The 13,846-nt window shown below is 45.2% G+C and overlaps 1 protein-coding gene across 2 annotated transcripts in view; it reads right to left on the bottom strand.

Moving 5' to 3' along the window:
• The window catches only part of USP25 (ubiquitin specific peptidase 25), a 96,647-nt gene extending 83,126 nt beyond the window's left edge, over positions 1–13,521 (bottom strand). Inside the window, exon 1 of one of the 2 annotated variants that reach the window (XM_027736442.2) lies at positions 13,416–13,521. In XM_027736442.2, coding sequence (XP_027592243.1) covers positions 13,416–13,460 — 45 coding nt within the window. In that variant the 5' untranslated portion in view covers positions 13,461–13,521. The remainder of the gene's footprint in view (positions 1–13,415) is intronic. The other variant, XM_039380525.1, reaches the window with a different exon arrangement.
• Between the last annotated feature and the right edge of the window lie 325 nt (positions 13,522–13,846).

Below are 13,846 nucleotides of genomic sequence, written 5' to 3' on the forward strand. Positions count from 1 at the left end.
GATTGTGAGTTCGGTGCTATTGAGTCTATCACTGCTGGGTTCACGCTGTAAGAAGTGGGGGAAACACTGTCTGTTAGCTGGGGGTTTCTTTGCATGTTGCAGCACGATGTAGGGGGAAGCGGAGCAGAGCTGGAGCTGCAGGGCCGGGGTTGTCCCGTCTCCGGCGCGGGGTAGAGAGCGGGTCTCGATGACGTCATCCTGTCCTGCTGGGCATCCGTAGGGAAGGCAGGAAATCTCGCTGCTGCTCCGGCGTGGTTGAGAGTTGGGAATTCCTCACCTCCTTTGTTTGACCATGCGGTGACACTGTTCGGGGGTTGCGGCTGTGGAGGCGCCTGGGGAAACTGGGGCTGGCGATCTCCTGCTGAGAACTGCTGGGCGGGAGGGAGTGGGGCCGGGGCCACGCAAACGGCTGCTGGATTTTCCTCGGCACAGCTCTGTCCCGAACAGTGTCTGTGGCAGCTATTCCATGTCAGGGGTGGTGGCTGAGGGAAGTCGGGGCTTGGGAGCAGCGGGATGGTTTCGCCTGCTCTCGGAGGGAGAGGGGGAGGGGGGCGGGGAGGGATCCCGCTGGAGCTGGCTGCGGGCGGCTCCTTCTCCCCTCGCTGCAGCGGCGGCCGCGGCGGAGAGTCCCGGGGGGGGGCAGGGGCTGTCCCAATGGTGAAACCCGGGCTGGGGGTTGCCGCTGCGGGTCCCATCTGCGCAGGGGGTTGAGGCTGGCCAGTTCCAAAGCCTCCTGCTGTATCAGGGACTGGGGGCGCGGCTCCGCCATGTGCTGACCGCGATGGGGGGGGCTGAGGGGGGGTGCCTGCCTAGGGCTGCCGCTCGTGATCTCCGTTTCCCTCCTCCCCTGCTTCCCGCGGCAATTTCGATCTCCCACCCTCTCCTAGACCACGGAGGGAAGCTGCGCTGCTTTCTCGTTGGGGTTCAGAATGTTTTTCTTGCATTTCAAGAATTGTTACGATATGAGTCCAAGCTATGTTGGCATGTATTGCTGCTTTATCGTTGGAATTTGCAGCTATCCAAATCTGTCTGCCTAGTAATTCCCAATCTTTAGTCGTCAGACAGAAAGGAAGTTTAAAGTCAGTTTTAACCATAACTTTGGAAAGGCTTTTTAAGGATTTTTTGTTAGTCGATTTGCCATTACAACTTAATAAATTTTTCAAATGCTTATAGTTCTCTTTTTCTGTCTTAGTGAGGGATGCTCCCATTATTATTTTTTTTTGTTTGTTTCTTTATATAAGGGAATATGCCGGGTCTGCTCCTTACCTAATGTCGTCAGGAAGGTTGAAGTACTCAAAGCAGGATGCTCTCTTGTGGTGATGCAACTTGCCAGTACTTTTGCCGCTTAGACCCGGTTCGCCGTTGCACATAAACTCGCCCCGTTTATGCGTTAGGATTGGTTTTATCTTCACAGAAGAGTTCAAACAATCTTGGCCTCACCACGTGGCACCAATTTACGGCGAATTGAGGGAGAGGGGGAGACCTCCAGGCCTTAAGCTTCCAGCCCCATTGCCTGCGAGGTGAATGCCCTTCCCCCCACCCCAGCACGTGGCCCAGTGACCCCGCAAGGAGCACACACAGACCACCTGGGAGGGACGGACGAAAGAGGAAGTTTATTGTGGGGTTGGGGTTTATAAGGCTTTTAGGAAGGTCAAAGGGGACCAATCACAAGTTCAGGGTCACACAAAAGAAACCATCAGGTAGGGGGTCAACAGCCAATAGGAAGGGGTTAAACAAAGGACCAATGGGACACCTCGGGACACCTTCCCAGGACACCTTGTGTGGGAGACAATAGCTTCACAGGGGGTGTTTGGGAAACAGTGACACTGCAGAAAATACACAAACATGTTGAGACATGTTTAAACTACAGTAAAAGCTTCTGTTTCCATAGGGTTTGAGCTGTTTTCCTCACCAGTCCATTTCTGGCAGGACTTTTTCCATACTGTATATGGCAAATGCATTGCCACAGTCCACTGTATTCAATAGAAGGGAAACATTTGGGCAAAGAGCTCAGCTGTCTGTTTTGAATAGGAAGGAAAAAATCCCCAACTTAATAGAAAGCCTTTGAATAAAGGCTTTTCCGTTTAGTCCAATTAAAAAAAAATTAGTAACATGATTTCCTAAAGAAACAGACCCTGTGATCACAGAGCGTGCACATACCCAGGCACGTCTGCCCTCCTGTCTCTTGAAAGCAACAACCCCGACAGCCCAAGGCCACCTCAAGCACCTTGGCCTGACCAGAGGGATCCCCAAAACCCTCAGCACCACCCTGGGCTTCCTGCAGCTCAGGCATCCAGCCTGCTGGTGCCCACTCCTTGGGGGCACCTAAAAGAAGTTAGATGAGACAACACAGGGAGCTTGGGAAGAACAGAGGAGGAGCACCTCCACTCCACTGCAGTGAGGTCTTTCAGAGGTGAATTGACTCAACTGATCACCTCACTCCAACTGTTAATCCAACGTGCATTACAAGATGAAATTCCATCAGAAAAGTCATGCACTGCTATTTGCAGCATTCAGTAAAATTATTTGATAGCTTATCCTGCCCCCCACTAATCATTTAAACAGAAATCATGTGAAGAGACACAGGCATTTATCTCGGGGAGCAGGGAGGGAGGTGGGCAGGAAGGGACACAGGACACAACTCTGCGGAAGAATAAGACTACAGATAACACTAAGTCCCCTAAAATCCGGGGCAGTGTTTAACAGGTTGCCTGCAAGGTGTCAGGCTTCCAACAGCAGTTCCAGCTTCTCAGGCGAGACAGCTTTTCCTGGGTCAGGCACCAGGAAGGTGCTGGCACGTGCTGCGTCCCTGCGGAAAGGCCACTGCCACACCGCGGACTGCCGGCCTGTGAAGGTCAGCGAGCAGCTCTCGCTTTCATTAGGTAATAACCTCCACGGACTCAGATGGCATTAGAATTGAAATGAACCTCAAACACAACAGAGACTAGAGTATTTAAAGATGTGGTGAGATTTGTACCAGGGATCAGCATATAATTTTACTACCTCGCAATTAAGGAAATAGTAAATTCAGCATTGCGCTCCACAGAGGGCAAATGAAATTTTCTAAGCTGGTTTCTTTCAAGGAGAAAGAAAAAAAAAAAAAAACCCACAAGGTTTAGAATCTTTGGGGGTTTTTAATGGACTTCGAATTACCTTATATTGAAACACACATTTGCCTCAGCTCCCACAGAAAGCTGAACGTGTTATATTCTAATACGTTCGGACAAGGTCTTGAGAATCCTATGACAACTTTGGTTTATTAACCACTATTTGCCATCATTTAGACCTCTCAGTCTTCCCTGTCTTGGTGGTATTGTAGCAGTATCCCCAAGAGTGATTTTCTGCCATCACCACCTACCTAGCTGAAATTTCACAGGCTGACTTGAGTAAAAGGGGCATGAAGTACTCTTCTAAACAGTTCACATTTTTGGAAAACAATCTTAAACAAAAAAAATCTAAATTCCGTGCTTCCTTCCTAAAAAAAAATTAATTCTGCGCTGCCTTTCTAGCAGCAGCATTATGCCAACACATTCCACATCGAACAACAGAGATAATAAGCTCTGATAGAAAAATCTTCAACCCTTTCCTACTCAGTAAGGTCACAAAGCCCTTGGCACCTTCCCGGGCCTCTGACAACACAGCACAGTCTGTGCACTGCACACCCCCCCCCCCCACAGCACTAGCAGGAGGTAGCACATTTACCAGTCAGCCTTAAATCAGTCCCAGAAAAATCTTCAAGGCAACACACCAAGTTAGCAAGAGCTGGAACTGGTGATGATGGGGAAATCTGTCTTTACCATTAATAAATCCAGAGGTTACAGAGTAGACCAGCAGACTGCACCCAAAAAAGCAGCCCAGTCAGCTTCAGGCAGGGGGACAATTGTGGTCCAGCCAGAGTTGTCACAAGAGACACTCTGTGGCTTTCAGGACCAAGTCCCATAACACACGTGCAAGACCAGAGGGAACTTTTAAAAGTTGTCAGTAAGCAGTTAGTTATTTTTTAATTTCCACACAAGTAACGGCCTACAGACAGAGAAGACTTAATTCTAGTACCCCATTAAAAAAAAAAAAAGTTATAAGCTTAGATGCCCTAATTAAAAAAAACCTTCCTGTTACTAGCACCAAATAATTAGAAAAAGAGTAGCGGGAAAGTCTCTAAATGAAAGGAACATGGTTCTCAAACAGATGAGAAATTACATAAGAGGCATCAGCAGAATTTGAAGAAAATAAGTTGACAAATGGGAAAATAGGTAATACTGAGAAGGGAAACCACAAGTTGTCTATAAAGCTATTTAGCTTAAAAAAAAAAAATCATATTTACAAGCATTAAAGCTTTCTCTTGTATATTTTCCCATGATTTTATATCAAAAACAAAGCAAAAGTTAAAATCTGAAAAATATAGGAATGCTTTCTCAGTCACAACATAAGACTTCTGGGATCTGATAAAATACACAGTATTCAGTCCTCTAACCAGGCTATTTATACCTATGCACTTTGATAAAGTTTTTTTTTTCTACCCATGCACTTTTGGAAAGTGTTAGGAAAAAAAAAAAAAAAGTACTTTTCCAACAGCTGTAGTCCCAGGAGAAATTTCTTTTTCAAGTAACTAACTTTCAGAGGAATAAAATGAAACCAAAGACAAAAGTGGAGTAGGAATCTCTTCCTGCCATCTCCTCCTCTTTTCAAAAGAATGAGGAATGCCATGTGCCTGTGCATACCCAGCCTTTTCCAGCTTCTTACTTCAAAGAACTCTCAAAGTAAACACCTGAATGTAAATTTTTCAATGGTTATTTCCATGTGGCACTTTTTACTGGTTTATCCTAGTAATAACACAGCTAAATTCAACTTCTTGAAATTATTTTTTGTTTTAACTGAAATTTTATTGAAATTCACAAGAGTAAGTTTTAGTTTGATAATAAGAATAGACATTTCAGCACAGGTATCCGACTTTCCTTGGAGTCATACAGCTATCACATATAATACCACATGGGAACTCAAGCCTGGCATTTACTATTCACCAAAAATAATAATCAGCATGAAATACAGCTACACGATTCACAATCCAAAAGTTTTACATCTCAGACTCAGACTCTAATGGCAAGTGAACATCCTGTTTTCAACGGAGCCCTTTGGATTTCGGGGTACAATACCCATGAAATGATGATATGACAATTAGTAGAAAGAAGCCACAGAGGGCTATAGTGCCATTATATCACATGAATTCATTTCCACAAATTCTGCCTAGACCACTGTAAGGTAAAAGGGTCAATTAAATTTAAATAACTATGGATAATGCCTTGAAAACACTAAAGCCTCTCTGACAAGCTTTTATTAAATACATTATTCTGTCTACATGTGCTTATTGTAAAACTTAAAAATATGCTTACACCTGATGGCTAAAAAGCTTTTGTCAAGAATATTTAAAGTACAACCTGTATTTGCTTAGCACCTAAACTTTGATAAGCTTGACTGTTGCCAATTAGTTGATACCAGAAACATTTTAAAAGAAATGCTGTGCATTGTATAATTTTTTTCAGCAAGAATCCACCAGCTAAAATAATTCATAAACCAGCTATAAACAAAAGCATCATGTCGAAGCTGTGCATCTCAGAACAAAATCTATTGGAATTTGCATACCAGTATTTCTGCTGTTTTACATACACAGCTCTGTGGCAGGCAATGCTTTCAAAGTTAACCTGCTTGCACTCCAGCCTTCAAGCTGTTCCACATCACATGTTTGGTGTTTTTCCACCTCCAATAGTCTTTCTTCAGAGAGCTACATTAAAACTGTGGACACTCAGTGGTGCTACCACTCACAACAGTGCTAAAGTCCCATCATCAGGTAACAACAGATTTCAGGGAAACTCTCATGCTGGTGGCTTTCAACACACTCCTGAATTTCATCTTTTATGGCATAGAAAAGCTAATGACATTTACAAAAGAATGAAAACTAAGAAACCTAACTGAAACAAAATCAGCGGGTTCTTAAATTGCAGGAGTCTAAATAGATTAAGTATTTTCATTGTGATTTTTAAATGCTTGGAATGAATGATGTTATTAAATAAGTGAGGAAAAAATCCCATAATTACAAAGACAAGAACTTACAAAGCCTGCCACAGATGACTGAAGTCACCACAATATCCAGCTCACGACATTTTGTGTCAATCTGTCCTTTGCACCATTTTAAGATCCAGTTCTTCCTTCATAGCATTTCACGGGAATCTCAACATTGACTCAAAATGTTGCTCAACATTTCATTCATGTTAAAGCCTAAACCCACAGATTCTGCACCGCACTCACCAGGAAAATGACTGTGTAGTTCTGTATGTTATAACCACCCCTGTACCAGAAGACACAGCCTGGTTGTCAGCAGAAGGCAACACACCCCCACAGCCATTCCAGAACACAGACCAGGGTACTCGCCTCAAATATTGAGGCAGGGAGCTGTAACCCTCTGCATCAGAGACAGACTTACGTTCCCTTCATTCACTTCTGGAAGGTGGAGTGGTAACAGAGCACAAAGGTGGACAGGATCACTCAAGGAGAAGTTTCATGAAAATCTCCCACTAATGGTCTGTAGAGCCCTCAGCTGATTGTGAGTTTTAAATTACTACAGAAATCGAGACAGAGATTTAAACCCTGCAATACAATTATAGAGTGCAAATTTTAATGCTGGAATAAATTAAAATTTTATATTGTGACTGTACTCAACCACAGCATACACTACAGCTGCTCTCCATTCTACCTGCAAGTTTGGCTGAGGTGTGCTGGCAGAATACAGCTTATATATCCAGCACAGTATTAATGTAAGGTAATATGGAAAAATCTGATGTGCTGTTCAGAACACACTGTGTTGTCAAATAAAGACTTACAAGTGTTCACAAAAAACAACAAGAGATGCCATTTGCCAACCTGATGCAGGAAACAGGGAAAAGTACTTTGTTTTACTTGGCAGAAAGCCTGAGTTTGTACCATCATGCAAGGTATGCTCTCCCTATCCTGCTCTGCAGGAAAGCATCTCACCACCTTATCTTGACTTCGGCCTTACAGCCTGTCAGCTTTGTCACAGTATTTTCTTCCTTTTTTAATAATAAAAAAAGATGAAGAGTTTATAGAAAACTTTCAACTTTACCTAGTTTTACATGCAACTTACTACTGCGATTCACAGTTTTCCTATTAATTACGCTTGACCACCCATTAACCAGAACTTTGGACATATCACAGTCTCAAAGCAAATGGAAGGAATTTCCACCCCACCTGTCACACATTCAGCTCTCTGGCAGAAGTCACACACAAGTCACATTAGTTTCATTGAACTACTGAAACTGAACCCACATTCGCTCCAGTCAAGTATTTTCTACTCTTGGCAAATACTGACTTCTCTAACAGCACCCCAGCTGATAAAGTGTAATCACCAGCTAACAGAAGCCATCTCTATTTCCTAACAGGAAGAAAAAGCTGAACTCTACTCTAAAATCATAAAATCCTTTTGAAATACAATATCACAACAGCCTCCCCTACATCACTCACCCAGTTCTGTAGCCTGTGATTTGCATCAGGATGCTGCACTGCTCCCCCAAGGCACAAGTCCTGGTGAGAAGCAAGCACCTGCCTCTGGTGAGAAGCTGAATTCTCTCGAATTACAGGTGTTGAGCCAGTGACTAAAGACCATCACACTGGTAACTTAGTCACTGGGGTTTGATGGAGAACTTTAACAAAGCCATCTAAAAAAACCCCAAACAAACAAACAAACAAAAAACAACTACACAAAATAAAAGCAACTGACACAGGCACAAACCTTCATTGTGACTCAGTGCAACCTTTCTCCACTTTAAAATAATCACACTGGTTATCACAAGAGAACTAGAAAGTGAAAGCACTCAGGATACTTTCGTTTCCCAGAAAAGCCATTCCCACATCTGTGGCTTTCCTACTCAGAAAAAGTAGAAAAGACTTTTCTCTCTCAGTCCAGGTCCTGGCAACACACCCCCCCCCCCTCAGATTTTTAAGAACTCTATTCCACAATAAGTACAGGAAGTTCATAATAAAAAAGACCCCAAACAAACAAAACCAAAAAGTCAGGCCTTTAAAGGAATTTATTCCTACATGAAAAGGCTGAAGTGAAGGCACAGCTCTTAAGCTTTTTGTTTACTTTTTATGCTTTAAAGGAACATCAGGAATGTCATGTTGGACTCTCAGCTTTTGCCAGATGACCAGCTGGAAACTGCAAATCAGTATCTTCACTACAGAAAGCAAAGGGCAGTAAAATATTAAGGAACTCTGGAAGCACCTCTGGGCACCTCAATAATCCCCCCATCACTGGCACTGCCAGCCAGTGGCTGTAAGGGGGTGACTGATGCAGCTCCCCAAACAACTCCTGGCACAGGTCATGTGTGAGGGTCAGACACCTCTCAGCTGGTTCTGCAAAGATCTGGGCCCAGCCTGAATAGGCAGCCTCCAAGTCAAGTTTAACAACTCAGCCACTGCACCAGTCCCCAGCATCCAGGACATCCCTCACAATTCACACCACTGAAATTATGGATCAGCTTCTCATGGACTGAATAATCAGGCTCTCAACACTCGGGCAAGTTCGAGGAAGAAGAAAAGATTTAGCCAGAAATGGAATAGAATTTCTATCTTTCATTCTTCTTTTTATTACTCTTCAGTTACAAAAGTCCATGAACATCAACTGAATTCACAGAATTAGAGAGATGCTACTTCCAGACCAAACATATCATCTCAGGCACAAGAGTGCAAGAAAAGCAACTGCTCAATTATCCTCCCACTTATCTTTACAAAGCACTTTTAAAAATGTGAAATATTTTTATATTTTGAGACATGGCAATTTCCTTTTTTGACCTTTTCATAGAAGCGGATGGGTTTTGTCATCTTTTGTAGATGCTGCTCCTAGTAGCTGTCTTTATAGGGTTATCCTAAAAATATATTGTTGTTGGGGTTTTTTAAGGAATTACTGAAGATATTTTAAAATAATATTACAAAAGGTTACCATAAAAATACATAAGCCTTACATTTTCATATCCTGAAACAGTATTTTTCTTTCAAGGCATGGACCAAAATATATTTAAAGACATTATTTCAGACAAATTCTATATGATAGTACTATAGTTGTAAACTCCTGCTACCACAGGACCATTACTGAACTTCTGTGAAAGGTTTTCTGAATGCAACAGGTTTTAGACTGCTATTAAAGGTTTCAGAAACATGCTGATTCATATTATATTATACCAATAAAAAAAACCCTCCAAAATTCAATAGGTTTGCATAGATACAAAAAAAAAAAAAACAACAACAAAACCGAAACCTTACCACACACACACCCACCTCACACTAAAATCCATGAAAGCAGTCACAAAACCAGAAGGCATTCAGCAGACCAGTCTGACAAGGGCTTTCAAAATCACTTTGAATCACTGACCTTTGCACCTTACTCTAGCTTTCAGAAAATACCAAGGGGAATCTGTGTCGAAGGTGTAATTAAATTTTTTAAAATACAGAACAAGATGCATACATTTAAAAGCATAACTCCAGAGCAATTCAAATGATTTTTAATTACTCAGTAGTTGCTGCAAACACTTTCAGTAAACCAGTGTGGTTATTCTTCTCACCTTGGCCAAAAGAGGTAATAAAGCTTTGGGTACCAGCACTGGCAGGTATAACCCCCCATATTCAAACCCGTCTGACACACAGTCCAAACACAGAGATATGTAAACTATCTTCATTCCCTGACCCAGGGTACATTTCTCAGATGCAGGAGGATACCCAGATGTTGGTCACAGGAAAGAGCAGCTCCGGCCATGTGATGAGAGCAGCATCCTGCAGCCTCTGGGATCCAACAAGCACCCACCATCAGGCAACCCTGAACCCAACTATTAAAACACAGAGATTTTAAAGGCTTGGATTTTAAATCCTTGGAAGGTTGCCACCTACTGAGATGGAGAAAGAGAGCACACAATATATCCCAAGATACCTTCCTTGAGTACCAAGCACTTGGTATATATGCTTTGCAATTACTTCCTGCCATTCAGGACTGCATCAACATCTCTACTCCATCTCTACTGTTGTTGGAGACAGATAACTGCATCATCTCCTGCATGAAGTGGTTTTTGCTTTCAGGAAAGAAAAGCAGTCAGTGCCATATTATTAGCTAAATCCTTCAATAATAAGTACATCAAAACCATGGGACAAGCAGAGCAGAAGCACACACATGAGCTAGCATAATTTTCTCCTTATTACCCCAAAAAAAGAGTACAGGAGAGGAAGTAAGTAGTATCAGACCTTGCTTTAAGCCAAGCATTATTTCAAGTGGTAAATACCCTTAAAAGTTTGTGCTTCTTTAAAAAAAAAGTAAAAAAAACTGAGCTGAGCTGACACACCTAACTTTATTCTACTATCCTGAGATTACGCTGCCAATGCACTGCTGAATCACAGGTCTGAAATAACAGTGGGTGTGGGAAACCAAAGGACAGATAAAACAGTCTTTAAACCCATCTATCAACCAACACTCGGGTCCTCTCCAGAAGCAGTAGAACTTGATAACACACATTGCTGAGAGGCCAGCTAAGTGTCACCCTGTAAAACCCAGCTTCTTCAACCTGCTGTTCCGAGATGGTCATCACAATAATTATCAGAGCTGAGACAACACTGAAACATGTTTGACCTCCCTGCATGGTTACTTTCAATTACTCAAAGAAAAAAATCACCATTTCCCCCAGCCCCTGTTGCTCAACCCTGTGTAAGGGACACTGGCCAAGTGAAGGGTCTGGCAGCACCAGGGCTGCCTGGGAAGGTTTTCCTTCAGGAGGAAAATCTGTGCCTGCGTTCACCAGCACTGTAGGACTGCCTGGAGTACAGGGAGTCCCGCAACACACGTGCCTTAGTTCTTCAGCAGCAAACTGCCTGTTAAAAAAAGGACTTGACTGGACAAAAATACAGATGGGACAAAACAAGAAAGTCCTTTCTCTTAACCTCCCAGGCCGTTTACCTTTATTCACATGCTTTAGTCCTAATACGACCATTATCTATAACCTTCAGACACCTAACAATGTCAGAGAAGCACGCAAGAGATGTGAGCAAGGAGAATAACATGATTAAATATTTGCTTCAGGAAATAAATTATAAGTTTTAATTAGGAGTCAAGATGACCAGTAGAGATGAAAGAAAAAACTTCTCTGGACGCGATGCAGCTGCTTTTACTACACGATAAACTAAAGATAGCTTCAGTGGGAAACAGGCTGTTTGTAGTTAGAGCATTTATTAATACAAACCTACGTGTCCAAGTGCTGCTGAAGTTTGACACACACTTCCTGTATGACAGTAAGAAAACATCTGATGAACAATGTTGGGAACCACAGTTCTGAATAAAGTATGCTGATGACTCAGGCATCTCTTGTAAACCCAATATATTTCTGCTTGTACGTGGTTTCTTCATGCTAACATAAAATAATCATGACAAACTTTGAGGTCTCCAGAACAAACTCTCATTATTTGTGGAGCTTGGGATTTTCCTCTTTTGAGGGAAGATGGTGAGTTAATGGTATGGTAGCTTCTCCACTTTTCCTTCATCCGTCAGCTCCCTGAACCTTCAAAATTTTTCTTCTTACATGCAAATAACCTGAACGATGTAAAAAATTGTAACCCAAGTAGCTACTCGTTAGTCTCAATAAGCAATGAGATACTTACTCTGGAATCAGATAATGCTTTCTTGAAAAGTACCCTCAAGATTTACCTTTTCCTCACTCCAGCATGGAATCAGGGTTAAAACAGAAAATCTCTGCCATGAAAAAAAACTTATTTTACACAGTTGCTCTAGATACTTAGAGAAGTGACCACTAGCCATAGATGCTGACTACAACTTTAGAATTATTGCTAACTTTATTTTTTACTGCAGGATGTGTTACCCAGCATCTCCCACAAGCCATCTTCAACCACCTTTAAGCTTATCCTTGATTTGAAGCTAAAGTAACCCTGAACTACTGACCTACAAGCAGTTCAGCTGAAAATCACGTTTCTTCTAATTTAGCTGAAAATTAACATTTCTCCTTCAGGATTATTGACAGAAGGTTCAAACAGGCAGCTCTGATCAGTGTGCAGGAGATACTATGTAACTGAGTATCGATGAGATAATTGCGGGACATTCAGTAAACCATCAGAAACAGGTTTTATAAAAGGTAAACTTGTTCACAAAAGTTGTCAGATGCACAGCAGCAACTAAGTTTTCAAACATAGAAAGCACATGTAGCAGTAAATCTGCTACATTAATCGGCGAGCACACCTCAACTGAAAACACTTGACTGAGGAAAAAAAATCTGTCCGTGCAGCCCTTGCCTTCCTGCTGAAGCAGCCAAAAATCAGTGCTAACTACTTCCAACTACGATAGCAGTCTTTGCCAGACACGCCTTTCCCTCCAAACGAGCTTCTTGAATGCGAGTTGTACCACTTTAACCAATTACACCTTAATCAGCACATTCCCACTGTCCACTCTTACGACTGCAGCCATTTAACTTCCACACTGACTACACCAAAGCACAAACACCTTTATCCTCTTATAAAAGCTGCACATGCCATTATTAAAAAATAAATAAAAATCAGGGAACAGGGCAGCAGTCATATCACTGAACTGCAGAGCTGTGTTAACCAGCAAGTTACCTTTAAAACATAAAAATTATTGCTTAACAAGCACTGAAATTTAATTTCAGATATTTCTCAACACGGTTCAGTTCACTTAAAGGGACGAAGAGCTTTAGAAGGCATCTTTTTTTTTTTTTTTTTTTTTTTTTTTTTTTTTTTTTTTTTTTGTGACAGAGAAACATTCCCCGCCAAGTCCTGGTGTGCAGGAAGAGACCCGTAAGCGCCGTCATTCCCTTAACCGCGTTCCGCGATGCGCGTTAACACGGGTCCCTAAACGCGGCACTTTTTCACTCCAGCGGGAGAGCGTCAGCGGCTGGAAATAGCGTTCACCTTTGGCGGGCGCGGATGCCGGCGCTGCAGGGTCACGCCGGGCGCGAGCAGCATCTCCCCGCCGGGAGCTCGCCCGGGACCCCGCGGTGCTCCGGGGCACGTCCCGCTCGCCCCCAGCGCTGCCGCCCCGCCCGGCTCCCTGCGAGCGCAACAGGCCCGCCCGGGCCCCGCGGAGCGCGGGGTGTCCCCCGCGGGCAGCGCCGAGCCCGTGGCCGCGCTGGCGGCGGCCCCCGCCGCGGCTCCGCGGCCGCTGGAGCGGCGGGGCCCGGGAGAGGCCGCGGCGCGGGGAAGGCCCGGGAGCGGCTCGGCAGGGGCGGCTGCGCCCCCGGCGCGGGGGGAGCGGCGGGGCCGGGGCGGGCGCGGCCAGGCCCGGGCGCGGCGCGGACGCGGCGCGGGGCGCTCGGCGGCCCCAGGGCCGGGCCCCGGCGGGGTCTCACCTTGGCGGCGCCGCCGGGCTGCAGCACGTTCTGCTCCACCGTCATGGCCCCCGCGCGGCTCCCGGCGGCGCCCCGGGCTCGGCGGGCGGCGGCGGCGCCGTGCGGCGGCAGCTGGGCCGGGCCCGGGCTGGGCGAGCGGGGCGGGAGGCGGGGCGGGAGGGGGAGCCCGAGTCACCGCCCGGCGGGCGCAGCGCGGCCCCGCTCCGGCCCCGCTGTCACTCCCGGAGCGCCGAGCGCCGCCCCCGGCCCGGCAGCGGCGCCGCCCCGCGCACCTGCCCCGGGCGCAGCCCCCGCCCGGCCCCGTCCCCGCCCCGCCGCACCGCCCGCCTCCATCTTGGGAGCTCCCGGCGGGAGCGCCCGCGGCCGCCCCGCTCCACCCCCGGCGAGGGCTCCGCGCCCCCCGCCCGGCGCAGGGCCGGCCCCGGAGAGGG

Source organism: Pipra filicauda, unplaced genomic scaffold (genome assembly GCF_003945595.2).
Source record: "Pipra filicauda isolate LSUMZ 115617 unplaced genomic scaffold, ASM394559v2 scaffold197_size1571708_pilon, whole genome shotgun sequence".
In the NCBI taxonomy this organism is placed as follows: Eukaryota; Metazoa; Chordata; class Aves; order Passeriformes; family Pipridae; genus Pipra; species Pipra filicauda.